Source organism: Ruditapes philippinarum, unplaced genomic scaffold (assembly GCF_026571515.1).
Source record: "Ruditapes philippinarum isolate M1 unplaced genomic scaffold, ASM2657151v2 ctg3098_1_1_1_1, whole genome shotgun sequence".
Classification (NCBI taxonomy): Eukaryota; Metazoa; Mollusca; class Bivalvia; order Venerida; family Veneridae; genus Ruditapes; species Ruditapes philippinarum.
Genome location: NW_026863435.1, coordinates 47,343 through 68,288, shown reverse-complemented (window position 1 = coordinate 68,288; position 20,946 = coordinate 47,343). Strand labels below are relative to the sequence as shown.

Sequence of the window (20,946 nt, the reverse complement as noted above, 5' to 3'; positions counted from 1 at the left end):
CATTATACTCCAAATTGTTGGCTGAAGAAAAACAGAGGGACATGTTTATATTATAATTCAATCCATTACATCTACATGTAGTTCTACTTAATTGAATTACTACAAGTGCGGTAGACTACATGTATAATGAAATAAAACAGCAAATATTAAAATAAGCAACTATTGCAATTAAGATGCAACTATACTATATGTTTAAGACAATAATATCAGAGACTTATAATACAGAGGAATAAGAAAATCTTAAAATAGAACATTTTCACATCCAGACCCACAATCCCTTGCACATTTCAATGTACCTTGAAGTTGGTCTATTTCCACACACTTGTTTTAAGGACCAGAATGTTAATGTTGTTTATTTGTTATTATTTCATCTTATTTTAGCTTATTTGCAAATGCTTTAATTATAGTCAATTTTTTTTCTTTTTCTTTAACGAAAATTTCTTTACAAATTCAAGATGGTGGAACTTGTTTCAGGAAATCTCATGAAAACTAGAAATGTGTCATCATGCCACGGATGCCCCCGCATGCAGCCAAAATTTCAGATGTTATAATATTTAGTTCCAAATTTGTTTGCACAAATTATTGTTTTCATTTTAAGTTCAAAGCCCTTTAAACTTTTCAGTGTTAACACAAACCATTTTCATACAATATTCAAGGCACTGAAATTATTCAGTCTTAACCTTTTGAAAATAGCATATTTCATATTTGTAGCCAAAATAATGGCTATACATACATTTCCACAAAAGTATGAGTGCTGAAAGAAAAAGTTCAAAAAATTTCCAATATTCAAGAAAGATAAGGTTGTCCAAAATCATTAAACCATGACCAAATTCAAACTTAAACTGCTTATTCCTAAGACGTATCTATATTATTTTCAAAGTGAAAGGGACATAACTCTGCCAAAAAATCATCGAACCATGACTAAATTCCAACTTGACCTGCCCATTCCTTTGACATTTCCATATGTCAAATTTGAGTTGAATATGTAACACTGTTGGGTAGATAATGAACAGAAACTGTAAATTTCATATTATTTTCAAAGTGAAAGGGGCATTACTCTGCCAAAAATCATTGAACCATGACCAGATTCGAACTTGGTCTGCGCATTCCAAAAACATATCCATATGTCAAATTTGAGTTGAATGTGTTGTACCGTTGGGGAGATAATGAACGGAAACTGAAAATTTCATATTATTTACAAAGAAAAAGGGGCATAACTCTGCCAAAAATCATCGAACCATGACCAAATTCGAACTTGGCCTGTATTTTCTCATGACATATCCATATGTCAAATTTGAGTTGAATGTGTTGTACCGTTTGGGAGATAATGAACGGAAACTGAAAATTTCACATTATTTTCAAAGTAAAAGGGGCATAACTCTGCCAAAAATCATCGAACTATGACCAAATTCGAACTTGACCTGTATTTTCTCATGACATATCCATATGTCAAATTTGAGTTGAATGTGTTGTACCGTTGGGGAGATAATGAACGGAAACTGAAAATTTCATATTATTTTCAAAGTAAAAGGGGCATAACTCTGCCAAAAATCATCGAACCATGACCAAATTCGAACTTGACCTGTATTTTCTCATGACATATCCATATGTCAAATTTGAGTTGAATGTGTTGTACCGTTTGGGAGATAATGAACGGAAACTGAAAATTTCATATTATTTTCAAAGTAAAAGGGGCATAACTCTGCCAAAAATCATCGAACCATGACCAAATTCGAACTTGACCTGTATTTTCTCATGACATATCCATATGTCAAATTTAAGTTGAATGTGTTGTACCGTTGGGGAGATAATGAACGGAAACTGATGATGACGGAATGACAGAATGACGGAATGACGGAAGGACGGAATGACGGAAGGACGGAAGGACGGAACAGGGTAACACTATATGGCCCGGCCATTACATGGCGGGGGCATAAAAAGTGAACTTGCTGATATAGACTGTAAGTGTATGACATCACAGCTTCCAGTTCATTTCAATATAGCTCTGTGACAATATACACTATTTCCTGTTAATTGTACTGATAGAGAAAATAGTTGAGAGATATTTTTGTAAAATACAGGCAAGAAGATGTTCTAAGAGTAGACGCTCTATATAATTGAAATACCTTCATTAAATTATTAGCATTTATTATGCCGACAAATAAAAACTCAAACAGCAAAGAAGAAAAAATTTAATCTAGACCACTCAATCATTTGTTCAAATAGTTACCACTCACCCCTGGCTAACTCCCTCAATCACTCCCTAGGAAAAGGGCACATTTCTTTTAACTTACTTACATATCTGATCAGAAAGAAAAAAGGCAAAGAAAGAATTCTATCTCTGACTATATCTAACAATTGTGTAGTATGATGTCAAAACACTTACCTGTAAATAATGCTCAATTAACATTTGCAACACCAATTAACAGAAAGGGTGAGGGTACAATCAGCAGAAATAATGTCAGGTGTACAACATGATTACAGCACAACAAACAAAATCAAATGCTATAAAATCTAAGAAAATAGTGATGGCCTATCTATAACACAATAGTAGGGACTTAGACTAACTCATTATGTCCCATGCATAATATCTAAATGGTTTGAATAACTTAGAAATATGAACAAAAGCTGAGATAGTGATACATAACTGAGGACAAAAGTACTGTGACATATACAACAAGAACAAAATGGCCTCTGAATCATGGTCACACTATAAACAGGCTGGTCAACACTCTTGATATTTTGGTATGACTGACATGCCAAATTTTGCCACAATTCATAAACATTTTGATCAATATTTTTTTTCTTAAGTTTTTATAGACAAAACTTTCTTATTGATATATTGTGCAGCAATTGATTATAGTATGAAAAGACTTACTTAGCATACAAATGTTATACTTGCAAACAGTTTAAGGATGTGTTTATACAGGATTCTAAATTATGTCAATGTTTACAAAATAAAACGTTGCAATGTTTTAAATTGCAGAAGGAAAAAAGATGCAAATTCTTTACTAAAATGTTTTTTTTGTCGGGCAAGGCATGTATTCATCAACTAGTTCCATATTAATACATGAGCCTGTGGTGAAATTTTATCTTTGATCCTGTGGTGAAATTTTTATCTTTTTTCAAAAATGCTTAAACAACCGTGTGTGGGATAGTAGCTTTAAACTAACAATTATTTTCACAGTCTACTAAGTTAAATTAAGCATGCTATTCTTTAGCTGAAGTGAGTTTATACTAAGGTAAAAAATTTTTATTCTTTAGCCGATTCTGCATTTTTCTTTTTAAGAAATCAGTCTAGTAATATCAAAATATCAATTAAAATGTCACAAGAGTTGTAAGTTTTTCAAGTCATGCACAATTCCAAAATATGAAATGGGTTGGCCACATTGACCATAGAGGCTTTTACAACATCAATATAGAAGACAACAGAGAGATAGAGGGTGTGGATTACAACCTGAATCATGGGCACATTCATAGGCATTTGGCTAACATGGTTGAGAAACAATCTAGAGACATCTTCTATCTTGGCCTGAGCACTGCCCGGCAATGGAAGGAGCTGTAAAAAGTCACTGCCAAATAATTACCACTATCTACACCAGGCTTCATACAACATGTTGGTCCGGTAGTTTATCTGTCAATGCTCATATAACCTTCACCCCCCTTGAATGCTTTCAGCAATAATGACTTATATATGTCACCAGTAGGCAGCCTGACCAGCAAGTACATTGCTACAGAAGGCCAACAAGTACATACCTGCAGCTAGCACATACCTGCAGCTAGCACATACCTGCAGCTAGCACATACCTACAGCTAGCACATACCTACAGCCAGATCAGAACATATCTGCCACCTGGCCAGGCTCTATACTGATGATTCTTCTACTGAACATTTTTATCTTGATAATAACAGGAGGTTCCAAAAATGGACACAAAGCCAGTCCATTTACTTTTTAAAGAGACTAACAAATCCTTGAAGCTTTTGATTACAGAACATCAATAAAACAAAGAAAGAATGATTTAGTTTGGAAGAGGGAAATATATAAAATTCTGATAACAAAATAAATAGTTTTATTTTTATTATAGTTACTTGAGAAATATGTATGTTGACATCAGTTATTTTCAAATATTTTGACCCTTGTCTATCTTATTCAAGATTAAAAAATAAGAAAATGATAATGAAAATGTATTTCATGAGCACTGAAATGAAAACTTTGGACCAACAGTTGATAACAACCAAAAACATTCTTGCACCAAGGGTATATTTACAAAGGAAAGAAGAAAAACTGACACAATTTGTGTATATATTTCTTACATCTCTTTGTTTCTAATGAAGATACATTTGTAGAATTTTATACTTTGTGTCAATTTTCCTGGGTTATATATGTAGATATATATATATGCAAAATGTATATAATCATGAGTTGAAAAAAGTAATAAAATAAAAGCCACTTTCTGCCGGATCACAAATACTGGAAGCTGGGTTACCATGACAACAGTCATGTGACTTGGTCATGTGACTTACAGCTGCAAACAAGAGGATCTTGGGTAAATACATTTCATCATGGACCCTTTTAGCTGCAAGAGCTAAAAACTGCAAGGTAAATTATGACACAGTCATTTTACTTTGAAAATGTCAGTGAGGACCAATGTTTATGTTAAATACCTTATATCTATTCATGAGTATTACTGTACAGAAAATTGAAAAGAAAAATAGTGAAAGAAAAACTAATTTATTTCAAAGATTTCAAAAAGTCGAAACAATGAAAATCATAGTAAGAGAGGCAATAGAAGTAATAAAATCTTAATTTTTCACATATACATGGTTGAATTTATTTTTCTTAAGGACGTTTTTAGGAGTTTTCATATAGACAAATAGGCAAAACTAAAACTGTTAAATAGAATTTCTTTAAACTTGGCATGATGTTAGAATACACTTTATATGAAGTAACAGAAACATTTTAATCGAAAATATGTATATATGAAAATAACTCCTGAAAACATCCTTAAACAAAACAATCTGTTCCGTGTTATAAAGAAGGGAAAAACAAAATGTGAAATTTAGAAAGCAAGCCCCATCACAACCTATTAGCTAACTGTTTATGTATTAGCAGATTAGTAAATAAAGTGGTAAAATACAGTGCAACTTTCGGATCACAATTTATAGATGGTTATATACAATTGTTATATTCCTCATCTTGTATGAGTAAGATGTTTCTTAACTGACCTCATCTCTAGAAAAAATCATAAGATCTGGAAGATAATTGAATAAGCTGCATTGTATTTAATATGTTAACCCTAACCAGATGATGTTATATATGGGTTCTGATTAAAAACATTCTCAAACCCTCAATATTATTTTCTAATACCTTGTCACTACTTTGCTGAAAATAAAACATTTTTATGTAAAATATGTGAGGAAAACAATATTTTATTCTAATAAAATGTTCAACAAATTGTGCAATTAACGCCACAACCTGGTCATTGATAAAGCCTTTATAAAGACACAGCCAACATCTCTTTTCATCACTTAAATCTTTTTTCATAACAATATTAATCTTGTGTAATAACTCCAGAAATATATATAAAAAATCTTTTGTAATTCCATAAATCCTGTAAAAAGTCTAACACTTACAAGATACAACCTGAATACTAAATGTATCATATACAAATATGTAAAATATAGATCTATCAACGACACAAGAATGGAATCCAAACAGTCTGCAGTCTGACCAGCATTTATAATACAGCCTTGTTGATATTGAAATCATCTAAACAACTAATAGACTATTCTTGATTCAAAGCAGGCTGGGCAACACCAGTATATACATTCAGCAACATAAGGCTTTAATACCTCTATCAATATACAGTATGTACAATAGTATAAAAACAGATTATATGAAAAATGTATGTAACAAATGACTGCAGAATTTGTGCGAGAATGTCTTGTATTTTATAATGTACTGGTATATAAGTTATAAAGTGTTGTATATAAATTACCTGTCTAGGATCAGATAGTGGGGGCAGAACCACTGTCTTCTCCATTGTATACATTACTATCCTCCATAGTTCCTGAAATATATATCAATGATATGTATCTATTAACAACAATATACATTGTATACTTCTATCAACATTATACCATTATAGCTCATACCATAAGCTTTACATAGGGTGGTGTCCTTTAACATTAGTACCACAAATTTCAATATGTTCCTTAATTTGTAATAATGAAAAGACTCTTCTTTCACTGACTTATTGTATTGGTATTAACTGTTGTATCTTTACTTTCAAGTATACATGTCCATAAAAGTTTAAATTAATAATAAAAATACAATATTATTTAGGTAAATCTGACATGTTTATAGGTGGAGCTACATATGCAAATAGACAGATGTTTGGTTACCGCGATATTAGTCAGGTCACAGTACCAATGGGGATTACTATATCTCTTATACCATTAACAGCAATACAATTATGAAAAATCAGTCTTCAATTGATTAACATGCCTTGTTTGTTAAGCACTTAGAGTATTGTGTAAACATGAATTTTATGTTTTATTTCTTTGAGCAATCACAGTGATGATAAAAGACCTATACTGCTATGACATCAAGTCAAGCAAGCTTGTATAGTTTTGGCATAGCAAGCAGTTTCCAGGGATAGCTTGATTGAAAATATAATAATATTCAAAACACCATTAATTCTCGAACACTGTTTCAAGCAATTTATACAAAGTTGGTAGTTAAAATAGTAGATACAGAGGAATTGGTACAGAATTGGAGAACACATGTCATGCAAATGTCAAATGGTATTTGACTGAATAAACTTTTATGACCTGGCACTAAACACCTAACGTAAGGTATTTATATTAAGCTTTTTCTTTAACACATTTTTTAATGCAATTTATTTATATCTTGGTAACTGAATTATTTTACCAGTAATGTCTGATTCCCTACCAGGAGTAACATTTAAAGTACCTTACTTAGTTAAAGATATAAAGAAGCACAAGATCTTGTAAGCAAGAGCTACTCTGTAATATAATTATATATATTAGAAAAAAGTATACCTTGAGCAAGCGTTTGAGTACTGTCTTCTCACAGACTTGAGCAAACATTGACAAGCTGCAATAATATCACAAGCACAATCTGTTAGTATCATTTATGTTAGTAAATCAAGTTGAAACAAACCAGCTCAGCAGTCAGCTTAATGTTATACATCCTTACAAATTCTTGTCTATGATAATTAATTCTTAATATTTTAAAAGTATTCATCTTTTTCTGGCATAAAACAAACTTTGATCTACTCTCACTAAATTATCAGATGACTCTGGTTCATTCAAACTTTCATGCTATATTGACAATCATGCTATTAGCAATGTTCATAAGTCAATCAAACATCTACAAAAATCAAGTTATTTTATAAGAGTATCATTCATATCATGCACTTGTCATAAAATTTCAAAATTTTATTGGACAGAATGTTAATATAAATTAATATTTTATATCAATGTTATGTACAAATATATGTGGAACAGTAACATATCAATTCAAAACAACTAGTATCTTCCGCTAATTATGTTATTGGAAGGGGGTTACATATATTCCACATTTAGTTTTTAAATTTATTAATTTAAGCTTGACTGCGTAACAAGTTCTTGCAACTTATATTAATCACTATTTGGGACTCTGAGTCAACATTCCACTGAACATTTGTCCCATCATGCACTAACCTGCCATCCAATAGGTCTATGAGTGGACGTAAGACCATATCGCTCTCCTGTTGTATATTGGTTCTCTGACTGGGCTGTGACAGTGACACCTGGCCTGCGCCCTTCACCTTGGACAGCAGGGCCCCTAACTCCTGCATACTCTGCTGAATCTGAGGTTCCAGAGATTTGGCAAAAATTGTACTGAGCTCATCTAGGACACTATTTAACTTCTGCTGCAATTCTTTAAGAATATTTGCTGCTTCAACATCCAGCTGTTCAAATATAAAGTTAACATGGTCTTAGTACCGGTACTTGGTGTTATATATTATTCTCAAAATTGACATTAATTAACTAACTGGAGCTGTTTTATGTCAATAAAAACTTCCTAAACTATTTCATTTTCTTGCAAAACAATGTCTGAACTTTTGTGTTCTGAAGCAAACTGTTAAAATTATCTAACATTAGCCATAATTAGACATTTTACAGTAGTTTACATGATATGAACAAAATGTAAACTTAGTTTTCATAACTTATATACAAAAGTAAAACAAAACAACAACAAACCTATGGCAGCAGTTCAAACCTGGCCGCCAGTCTACACGGCTCTGTGTACTTGGCTGCTCTAATATTTTGATTGCTCATACTAACAATGCAAAGGACAACTGGAATTTGTCATAACAAAAACCTGCAATGCTATTTCTAAGTTCAAAGAAAATACTAGATAACTTTATACCTTCTCTCCACCCATTGATTCAAACACTTTTTCTAGCTGAACCCTCAATTGCTGGATGTTGTTCATTAATATACAAGCCTGCAACACAAAAACATAATAAGGAGAAGGCATAAAGGGAAACACAATTAGTTTATTAGTTTGAATTTACACATACACTACCAGTACTAAATACTTTACTAAATAATTTACATCAACAAAATGGAGTAAATTTCTGGTTACAAACTCCTGTAAATTTATTCTGATATGTGACAAAGCAGATAAATCTGATATATTTGGAGTTGCCATTGCAACAAGTTATCATACATACCACTTTTTGATGACCTGTATATTCTTTGAAATCTCTCCTGACAATATCAGCATAAGCTACCAGCACCTTGTTTACAGTCTAAAACAAAAGCAATAAAAATTCGTATGATCCGCGTCACGACAAAACCAACATAGTGCGTTTGCGACCAGCATGGATCCAGACCAGCCTGCGCATCCGCGCAATCTGATCAGGATCCTTGCTGTTCGCTGTCAGTTTCTCCACTTGTAATAGAGTTGGTAAGCGAACAGCATGGATCCTGATCAGACTGTGCGGATGCGCAGGCTGGTCTGGATCCATGCTGGTCACAAACCCACCATGTTGGTTTTGTCGTGACGTGGCTCAAACAATTTCTCTAAAAAATCTGTTTTTATTGTATAATTTACCAATTTGGCTCACTCAGATGAAACTTGCAGTTTTGGGCTTTCTTTGGGTAGTCAGTTTTTCTCTATCTTAAGTCACAATGACATTGTGAAGGTCAAATTGCCATTTTCCAGGATCTCAGTGCTTTTTTGTATTTATTATCTGTATTTTATACACAAACAGACACTGAAGAACCAGACAGCTACCTTACAAGAAATTATACAAAAGTTTGTACATGTCTGTACAGTCAGACTCTAAAACTACTGGCTAATTTTCAAAACAGATGTAACCTGTGCCAAAAACCACTTTATAATAAAGATCACATACAGAAATCTTGTAACATTAGGTCAACATAAATGTGTCCTTATAAATCACATCCAGTGCAATACTACATGTAGCTTTTCTTTGGAAGGCTCAAGTTAAGACTATTTGGTAACAATGCAGGGTTATTTTCCAGGATTTTGGGAACATGACCCATGCCATGGAATTGGGAATTTCAGCATGTTTTGTTAAAAATTGGGAAAAATTTCATGACAACATCTTAAGCACCATTACAGTGAAGAAGCCCTTATTTTCAAAGTTTTTACATTTTGTTATTCAATATTTTCATTTTGTAACTTTCAATTGGGAATTTTTTCCTGTTGATTGGGAAAATAATAAAACTATTTTCAATTGGGAATATGACTGAATTTGGGCTATAAAATAAGCCAAAAAAAAATCCCTGCAATGATCATTTGTCAACAAAAACCAATCAGTAAATTAGCACACATTTGTCGAGATAGAGAAGTTTTATTTCATACATCAGTTTGACATCACTACAAGAACAACATACATTACTTTCATACATATACTTACATTAGCAAATCGTTCCATACATCTTTTGAGCATCTGTGGATCAGGACATTCCAATTTACGTATCACATCAAAACATTGGTTTAACTGAGTAAACACATCTACTACACTCGTTGAGAACAGTGCATGCTCAGAACTCTTTTGAAACTGTTTGAAAAATATACAGCAATGAGATGGCACATTAACAGTTACAACATCTTACTTAATGATATTTTTTAAATATTTTTTTGGGTTGGGAATTAAGTCATACTTGCACCATAAAGATTACATAACAACTCTCCAGCTTCACTGGTGGAGGAAGATCTCATGTTCTCCTCCATTCATTATTTCAGGCATAAACAGGCACCTGAATAGAACCACAAAGGTTTTGCTAGGTGACTTGAATCCTCATTAGAAAGGATTTAAAAATATATAAAGCCAGATTATGAGTATAAAATAGTAGCATTGTAGCATTTTTTTATACCATAGATCTAACTAATTGATATCCCTTGCTTATATTAAAATAATACCACATCCTGAAGCAAGACTAAACAATTTTATCCATCAAGGAGATGAAAAATTAAATAAACATAACTTACGCCATCTCGTTTATCGCGTACATAAGCGCCGTGGAGATAATCCATGGATACATCATCATTTTCATTTAACCACTGCATTACAAAAGGCTCGAACAATCTGTCAAGTAAACAAAACAGATATATTATTTTTTAATCATTAAGTAAGTAAATAAGTAAGGTTTTTTAACATGCTATTTTTATATTTCCTGATTTTTTGATATAGTTATAACTGTCAATTTGTTCTTCCTTCCTTTCTTTCTGCTTCCTTCCCTCTCCTGTATACTTTCAAAGTTTTAAAGTTAAAATTGGCAATGATTGTTTGTATCACAAATGTATCAGCAAAGAATAGCTAGATTTTGTATGCTTAGTTTTTGAACCAGGCTTTCTGCCAAAATAACATAATTATGTGAAGAGACAACAAAAGGCCAAAATTCTTCCAAAATGATCAATTCACAAAATCCTGACAAGTCAAGTGAAGTCAAGTCAGCACCAGAGCACTAGCTGCAATAATTCTGTGAAAATTTAACTTGTAAAAGTTTGTTTATAAATAAAAGAAGACAGAATAAAGTACTTACGCAGGGTATTCTGGCACAGTGTTTTTGAATTGTGGTATTTCTGCTATATATTTACTGTATAACCATTTCACTTTAAAGTGTAAGTTCATATAATCTGTACTCTTACATGTCTTTGTCTTCTCATGTTCTAAAAATAAACATCTCATCTATTTATTTATATCTCTATTCTATTTCATATAACAAATTACACAATACTTTTTTATCTTTAAATGTTGCTGGCCTAATACATGACAAAATCCATAATCCATACAAATGTATCACATTTGTTGCTATGGGAATTTTCACTGACTGATAGATGCTAACCTGGCAGGATGAAAAAATGAGAAATTAAAATGTACATACATGTAAAGAAGTATAATAAATATTTCATTATCACAACCTCAAAATTGTCTCAAGACTCAAAATATCTTTATTTTTGTAAGCTGTACATAATATCTGCTAAAATTTGCCAGTGATAAACGTTTGCAATCAGTGCAGTTTGGTCACTAGATTCTAATTATTTGATCAATTTTTGTAATTGATATTGAAATTCTTTTAACTTGAACTGACTGTTCAAAATTCAATTAAGGTAAAATCCATTAAGAAAACTCGGCAAATTAATGAGTAAGTAAAGAGGCTATAGTTATACACTAACCTTGGAGAGCATAGTTAAGATCCTGGGCAAACAGGTCCCACATCATACCAGCACTGACCTGACCTACGTTTAAATCCTGCGGGAACTGGTTCAGTACTGGCGTGTAACTGTTACGGTCCTCCTCTATCACAGAAACTATAAGAGCTATCAATTTATGCCAGAAATCTAAGTTCTTTGTACTAGGACCATCTTGTTCTGTATTTTCCTGGTCATCTTTTGTTTCTACCTGGAACTCACGTCGGTACAAGTCGCAGCAGTTATCAAACAGAAATTGATAAGTGGATTTCATACAGGCTATCACACAGTCTTTGACAACAGCACTGGCCCGAGGTGGACTTGTAAGCTCTTGTACCTGGAAAAGATAGTCATATAAATACATATCAATATAGATATCATCAATGCAGGACCTATATGACTGTCAAAACTATACCTTTTTTTATTTCCCTTTAAAATTCAGTCAGCAGGGCTTAGTAGGGTTTCTTCATTTTTATATGGAAATATTCAGTTTCGTAATTATTTCAAATACACATATTTCATATACACATAAAAAAACTGAGTATTTGTATCAGCAACAAAAAAAGATAAATGTAAACGTTAACAAACCTTTAAGCTAATTTACTAATTTTGTTGTTAAATATGTGTACAGGGGTATCCAAACACATATCTCACAAAGTGATCAAAGCTACGTGTTTCAATAACCAGACTAAGATTCTTCCCATAATACAATAAAATTTCTATCATTCTAAAAGTGACCAAATACAAAACAAAAGATCCCTTCAAAATCTTTCCTTACTCCAACAGTATAATAAGATTATTATGTATACCTATTTAAAACACTTTAATGAAAACTTAATGTACCTTCATTCTGAAGAATGTTATACTGGTTAGAAGATCTACAGTTGATTTCAGGTCTTGTAGGCGAGTTGGATCAGATGCCGGGAAATTATTCTGTAAAATGAAAACCAAAATGCACATAGTATAAAATGATATCAAAATAATAACTACCTAATGTTTCAGCAGATTGTAATACACTCTCCAAACACATCTTAAATGCACAGAATAACAAACAATCTATTTGACTCAAGTTGATAGTATTTTAGAAATTAGTATTTCTATCATACCTCCATAATTTTTTCTACCATAAAATTGTTGATCTAAATATACTGGAAATCTTGCTATATATGAACACAAAGTTTTAACCTATACATCCCTACATTTGTGTCCTGTCTTTGAATGTAGAACTGTCCATTGTAAATAAAAGGGAAGAATGCAAACATTAAGATGCTAACAGTATATAGACTGGTCAGAGAAGACAGACACAGGAGCTGGCTTTTCTATAATGATTACATGGATCTGTTCATTACTAGTTATAAAGATTTGTGACAGCTTTTATTACAAATTTACAATAATACAGCAAACTTCCTTTTTTAGAGGAAAGAAAATGAGATTTCCTCATAAACTGAGGCATGAATAAATATATATATATAAAAGTCACGATAATCCAATGAAAAGCTACATATTAGGATTAGATTTCTATCACATACCCTATACATTGATAAATCAATCCTCAATGAGTTATGTAACTGATCCAGCAACTTAACAAACTTCTCTTTCTGAAATGTATAATCATTCATCAATAAAAATCAATATAAATCTAGTTTTTATATCACCAATATCATATTTCTATTACTTTAAATGAGCCGCGTCACAACAAAACCAACATAGTTTGTTTGTGACCAGCATGGATCCAGACCAGCCTGCGCATCCTAGCAGTCTGATCAGGATCCATGCTGTTCGCTTACCAACCCTATTACAAGTAGAGAAACTGAAAGCGAACAGCATGGATCCTGATCAGAATGAGCGGATGCGCAGTCTGGTCTAGATCCATGCTGGTCGCAAACATCCGCGCAGTCTGGTCTAGATCCATGCTGATCGCAAACACACTATGTTGGTTTTGTCGTGACGCGGCTCAAATGCTTGTCATATCAATCTTATTCCAAAAACTAGGCTGTAAGAAATATGGGGATCTGAACTGAAGTCAGATTTTATACTGACAGACTTTAAGTCATGTGACATTTAGTTTAACTGGAAGCTTCAACAGTTTTACAATAGCCACACATTCTTTATTATACAAGAATTTGAATGTTTTACTACATTTACAAAAATGAATATACCATGTAATTTATATATAACTTTTTCATTGGTACTGATCCAAATTAAAGTTCATTAAAATCATACATGCCATAATTTTTTGGCTAATTTCCGGGACATTTTTCATTGTGGTGGTGGGGGGATGCCTTGATCAGCAACCAAATTGTTTCTCAAATTTACATAGTGGCATACAACCTATATTACCGGTAACTACAACTTGCAAATTTAATGACAAAATAAACAAGACAAAAACAATGTGTTTTGATTTAGACAGTGTTTCTGTATTACAAGTAGAACTCTCAGAATTATTGACAAGTAAAACTTATTGTGACAATGCTGTTAATAACTTTACTGAGAAAGTTTCTCAACTATTTTATAATGCTGCTGATAACTGTCACTTGATTACTGATGTTAAAAATACTGTACAAAAAAGTACTAAAAGGGGTAAGAAATCACATAGGAAATAGTGGTTTGATGATGATTGTAAAGTAGCAAGAAGAACATACTTGTCAGATAAAAACTAGAACTGCCACTATCTTGGCGTGAATACCCCACGCATACCACTTTGTCAGAATCAACAGTGGCCATTTAGAGCGCAAGGACAACCTCCCTGCCAAATCTGAGGTTACTAAGCCAGTGCATTGCTAAGTTATGTATTCTACATGCTTCAAATGTGAAAATGTCAAAATCAATACATTGCAGACAGGACATTCTTTAGCAATTGAGAAGAAAAGCTTTTTTTTTGTCAAGGTCCCTGTGACCTTGAACTTTGACCCAGTGACCTCAAAATCAATAGGGGTCACCTTATAGTCATGATCAACATCCATGCCAAATTTGAAGACTGTGGGTCAAAGGAATCTTAAGTTAATGGGTGGACAAACTTTTTGAAGTCAAAGTCCCTATGACCTTGACCTTTGATCCAGTGACCTCAAAATCAAAAGGGGTCATCTACTAATCATGACTAACCTCCATTCCAAATATGAAGACTGTGGGTCATAGGAATCTTAAGTTATTGGGCGGACAAGCTTTTTGAAGTCAAGGCCCCTGTGACCTTGACCTTTGACCTGGTGACCACAAAATCAATAGGGGTCATCTACTAATCATGACTAACCTCCATTCCAAATATGAAGACTGTGGGTCATAGGAATCTTAAGTTATAGGGCGGACAAGCTTTTTGAAGTAAAGGCCCCTGTGACCTTGACCTTTGACCTGGTGACCTCAAAGTCAATAGGGGTCATCTACTAATCACGACTAACCTCCATTCCAAATATGAAGACTGTGGGTCATAGGAATCTTAAGTTATAGGGCGGACAAGCTTTTTGAAGTAAAGGCCCCTGTGACCTTGACCTTTGACCTGGTGACCTCAAAGTCAATAGGGGTCATCTACTAATCACGACTAACCTCAATGCCAAATATGAAGACTGTGGGTCAAAGGAATCTTAAGTTATAGGGCGGACAAGCTTTTTGAAGTCAAGACCCCTGTGACCTTGACCTTTGACCTGGTGACCTCAAAGTCAATAGGGGGTCATCTACTAATCATGACTAACCTCCATGCCAAATATGACGACTGTGGGGTCAAAGGAATCTTAAAGTTATTGGGCGGACAAGGCTTTTTGAAGTCAAGGCCCCTGTGACCTTGACCTTTGACCTGGTGACCTCAAAATCAATAGGGGTCATCTACTAATCATGACTAACCTCCATGCCAAATATGACGACTGTGGGTCAAAGGAATCTTAAGTTATTGGGCGGACAAGCTTTTTGAAGTCAAGGCCCCTGTGACCTTGACCTTTGACCTAGTGACCTCAAAATCAATAGGGGTCATCTACTAATCATGACTAACCTCCATGCCAAATATGACGACTGTAGGTCAAAGGAATCTTAAGTTATTGGGCGGACAAGCTTTTTGAAGTCAAGGCCCCTGTGACTTGACCTTTGACCTAGTGACCTCAAAATCAATAGGGGTCATCTACTAATCATGACTAACCTCCATGCCAGATATGAAGACTAAGGGTCAAAGGAATCTTAAGTTATAGGGCGGACAAGAAAAAACCGACGGACGGCCGGCCGGACGGACAGCCGGACGGACGGACGGACAAGCTGATTCCAGTATACCCCCCTTACAACTTTGTTGTGCGGGGGTATAATTATTATAGAAGAAGTAAGACTGATACTAATTTCAAATCAATGGTGTCTAGTGGAAAATCATATAAAATGATGATAAACAAGAAAATTAAGTCTTATCAAGATAATATTAATAAACAGATACTTGGGTTAAAGTAGTCGGACCCAAAAGCTTTTTGGTGTTTGTTAAATAGATACCGCACTAACAGCAGGGATACTATAAATAATATTTCAAAAGAAGTCTTTTTTGAACATTTTGTTGAACTGAATGAGTCTGATCTAGATATTGACAATTTAAATGATTTAGATCATGAAAATCTAAGTTGTAATAATAGTTTCTTAAATGCAGAAAAAACTATTTTGCGGAAATTAAAAAAGGTGTTAAAAAGTTAAAAAAATAATAAAAGTCTTTCAGTGTTTGATAATAATTAAATGAATATCTAAAAAATGTTAATAATGCGTCTGTTTTAAATGTTATTTGTTTATTGTTTAACGTTATTTTTTGGATTCAATATTTTTCCCCGATATTTGACGTCCAGGGTATTAAATTAATCCCCATATATAACAAAGAGGCCCATGATTGGGCCCTGAGGTCGCTCACCTGTATATAGGCCCCCCAACCGCCCACCCCGCCCAACGTTGCTAGGGCCAATTTTAAGCCCAATGGAGCTTTTTTTGGGCACTCTTGACCCCCTGGGGCGGGGCCAATTCTTGACCCCAAGCTTTTTTTGAACAAACTTGGCAGACAATTAGAACATGAAATATCTTATGTTTTTTGGTTCTTTAAAATCTTTAAGATTTTTAAACTTTATGCTATATATAGGGAAAATCAATGACCCCCCGATTAGAAAACATGTTTGATGCTAAATATCTTAGCCATAGCTCTTTGAGTTCTTTAAAAGAAGATTTTTTAAGTTTTTACTTTATGCATATAGGGAAAATCAATGATCCCCTGGGGCGGGGCCAATTTTGACCCCAGGGCTTTTATTTGAACAAACTTGGTAGACACTTATTAGAACAGGTTTCATGCTAAATATCTTAGCTTTAACTCTTTTGGTTCTTTAAAAGAAGATTTTTTAAGTTTTTACTATATGCATATAGGGAAAATCAATGACCCCCTGGGGCGGGGCCAATTTTGACCCCAGGGCTTTTATTTGAACAAACTTGGTAGACACCTATTAGAACATGTTTGATGCTCAATATCTTAGCCATAGCTCTTTGAGTTCTTTAAAAGAAGATTTTTTAAGTTTTTATTATATGCATATAGGGAAAATCAATGACCCCCCGGGGCAGGGCCAATTTTGACCCCCAGGGCTTTTATTTGAACAAACTTGGTAGACACCCATTAGAAGATGTTTCATGCTAAATATCTTAGCTCTAGCTCTTTTGGTTCTTTAAAAGAAGATTTCTTAAGTTTTTACTATATTCATATAGGGAAAATCAATGACCCCCCGGGGCGGGGCCAATTTTGACCCCAGGGCTTTTATTTGAACAAACTTGGTAGACACCTATTAGAACATGTTTCATGCTAAAAATCTTAGCTCTAGCTCTTTGGGTTCTTTAAAAGAAGATTTTTTAAGTTTTTACTATATGCATATAGGGAAAATCAATGACCCCCCGGGCGGGGCCAATTTTGACCCCAGGGCTTTTATTTGAACAAACTTGGTAGACACTTATTAGAACATGTTTCATGCTAAATATCTTAGCTTTAACTCTTTTGGTTCTTTAAAAGAAGATTTTTTAAGTTTTTACTTTATGCATATAGGGAAAATCAATGACCCCCCTGGGGCCGGGCAAATTTTGACCCCAGGGCTTTTATTTGAACAAACTTGGTAGACACCTATTAGAACATGTTTGATGCTAAATATCTTAGCCATAGCCCTTTGAGTTCTTTAAAAGAAGATTTTTTAAGTTTTTACTATATGCATATAGGGAAATCAATGACCCCCCTGGGGCGGGGCCAATTTTGACCCCAGGGCTTTTATTTGAACAAACTTGGCAGACACCTATTAGAACATGTTTCATGCTAAATATCTTAGCTGTAGCTCTTTTGGTTCTTTAAAAGAAGATTTTTTAAGTTTTTACTATATGCATATAGGGAAAATCAATGACCCCCCCGGGCGAGGCCAATTTTGACCCCAGGGCTTTTATTTGAACAAACTTGGTAGACACTCACTAGAAGATGTTTCATGCCAAATATCTAAGCTCTAGCTCTTATGGTTTGAAGATATTTAAAGTTTTTTCTTTCGGTTGCCATGGCAACCAGAGTTCTACATGGAATTAAATTCTTTGAACAATTTTTAAAGGTGACCACCAAAGGAACATTCCTGTGAAGTTTGGATGAAATTGGCTTAGTGGTTTATGAGGAGATGTCATTTAAAGTAAAAGTTTCCGGACGGATGCCGGTCGGACGGACGCCGGACGGACGCCGGACGAAAAGCGATCACAAAAGCTCACCCTGTCACTTTGTGACAGGTGAGCTAAAAATACGGTAAGGGTGGCAAATCTGATCCCAACAATTATAGAGAGATTACCATATTAAGTTGTTTTGGCAAATTGTTTACCAATATACTAAATAATAGACAAAATGAGTATTTGGAATGTCACAATTTACTTAACGAAGAACAAGCTGGGTTCAGATCACAATATGGTACCACTGTCCACTGATCATATGTTTTCCTTAAAAATGTTAATTGATTATCATTTAAGTTGTAATAAAAAACTTTACTGCCATTAATTTTGTTGACTATAGGAAGGCGTTTGATTCTGTTACTAGATTTCTTTAATTTTTGTCACAATATTGATAGTAAGTGCCTTTAGTTATATATTTCTATTTTTTTTAAACAATTTGTCAGAATTTGTATCTAATCAAAACACAGGACTTGTCAATATCTCTGAAGCAACTCGTGAATGTCTTAGTGACGGTGTCATTAATGTTTATGTTAAATTGTTTCTTTTGTTATATGCTGATGATACAGTACTTTTAGCAGAAAGCAAAACTGATCTGCAAAATGATTTAAATGCCCTGAGTTTAATATATGAAATCTTGTTGTTAATAAAGCTTAGATAAAATAGTGGTTTTAGTAAATCAAAACCTAAGGACGACTTTAATTTTTATGTATAATGGTAAAAAGCTTGATTTAGTTAATAACTTTACTCACCTTGGAGTACTTTTTAATTATAACAGTAAATGTTTTAAAAAAATCTTACTGATAATACTAAAAGAGCAATATTTTCTGTGATCTAAAAGTTCCGTAAATTATGTTTACCAATTTCTTTGCAATTGCATTTATTTAACTCTATGGTTTGTTCCTATCCTTCTTTATGGAAGTGAAGTTTGGGGATTTGAACAAGTTCAAATTTTAGAGAAATTTCAATTGTATTTTTGTAAGTCTATTTTGAATTTAAAAGCTTCTATGCCTAATTGTATGATTTATGATGAATTAGGCATATTTCAATTAGTCCCACATGTGAAAGCAAGAGTTTTGTGTTTCTGGAGTAAAATTGTTAAGGCTAGGAAAAATAAGATATGTAAACTTCTGTATAAAACAATGTTGTCTTTGTCCTCTAGAAATATTGTTATTTCTAAATGGATAACATTTGTGAAAGAAACGCTTAATTATCTTGGTGTGTCAGAATATTTTCATCTACAGAAAGTAGATAATATAAATCACTTTTGAAGCTTAGACTACATGATCAATTTTTACAAGATTGCCATAGTACTATTGATGCATCTTCTAAGTGCTTAGTGTATCTTACATATAAAATACTCATTGTTTTGAAAAATATCTAGATGTACATGTACTTAAATTTGACATAGGCAAATATTTATGTAAATTTAGAACAATGAATCACCTATTACCAATTGAAATTTGGCAATTGATCATAATACACTTCAGCCTCATTAAAACGCTCATGTTGGGGTCCAATGTCTCAACACCGCGTTCTAACGAGGCTCTCATTAGAACGCTCATTGCGAAATTTCCGCATTACCCCACCCACCACATACATATATATAACGCTGATTTTTTATACTTACTGTTCAATGAATATTGACATTATCTTTTTCTAAAACCATTCAATGATGTAAACATATATTATATTCACAAATAATACTAATTATATTTAAAAGAAACGAAAAACTTTCGAAAGAAAATTATAAATCATGAATGTAGTGTAAACAGCCATTACTGTAATGACGTTTGATTAACTAGGGGACACAACTAAAGCTGGACTGTAAATAACACTGTAATTTACAGTCCAGCTTTAGTTGTGTCCCCTAGTAAATCAAAGGCCAATTACTTCCTGTCATGGCCGCTCTATTTACAGTGCAGGATTTTAAATTGATTTTTGGCTTGTGGGTTATTTAATTCAGCAAGGTTTACATGTCAAAGCTATGTGTGTGAATTTTACTTTATTTATACTCCCCACCGGTTGCCAATGTCACAGTTCTGATATGAATTTGAGATTTTGGAAACAATTTGAAGACAGGTAAAACAACAAAAGAGCGGATAAACGCTTACCTGGGCATGTTTTTCACACCTTTGGCGCTCATAAATGTCCTAATAACAATTGTTTATTGTACTTGACTGTCAAATTGGGCAAGCGTTATAGCGTGCTATAAATCTAAGTCTACTTGAAATAAAAAATTATTTTTTTTTGGGGGGAAGTTTTTTTTTTTTTTTTTTTTTTTTTTTGGGGGAGCCAAGGTCTATGAGCGCTCTACTGAGATTAGCGTTATAATGAAGAGCGAGTTATCGAGGCTACAGTGTAATAGGCTCTGTATCTTATGTCTGTATCAAGCTATTGTTGATGAATTTCACTACTTGTTTAAATGTACATTAGACGTATATCTCTTCTTCTCAGTTTTTATATTCATCCCAATATTTTTAAAATTGACAGATTAATGAAAAGTTGTGATGAAAAAATTCTACTAAAATTTTATTCTT

General features: G+C 33.4%; 1 protein-coding gene across 10 annotated transcripts in view; it reads right to left on the bottom strand.

The window, feature by feature from the left end:
* LOC132722105 (protein unc-13 homolog A-like) overlaps nucleotides 1–20,946 on the bottom strand; it is a gene marked incomplete at its 5' end in the record, with an annotated part of 72,586 nt that overhangs the window by 10,537 nt on the left and 41,103 nt on the right. For 5 of the 10 annotated variants that reach the window (XM_060706531.1, XM_060706533.1, XM_060706534.1 and 2 more), the window contains 12 exon segments: nucleotides 3,458–3,559; nucleotides 6,000–6,071; nucleotides 7,066–7,120; nucleotides 7,729–7,979; nucleotides 8,441–8,518; nucleotides 8,748–8,825; nucleotides 9,963–10,106; nucleotides 10,538–10,634; nucleotides 11,092–11,218; nucleotides 11,726–12,077; nucleotides 12,584–12,673; nucleotides 13,270–13,338. In XM_060706531.1, the coding sequence (XP_060562514.1) occupies nucleotides 3,458–3,559; nucleotides 6,000–6,071; nucleotides 7,066–7,120; nucleotides 7,729–7,979; nucleotides 8,441–8,518; nucleotides 8,748–8,825; nucleotides 9,963–10,106; nucleotides 10,538–10,634; nucleotides 11,092–11,218; nucleotides 11,726–12,077; nucleotides 12,584–12,673; nucleotides 13,270–13,338 (1,515 nt within the window). 10 annotated transcript variants of the gene reach the window in all.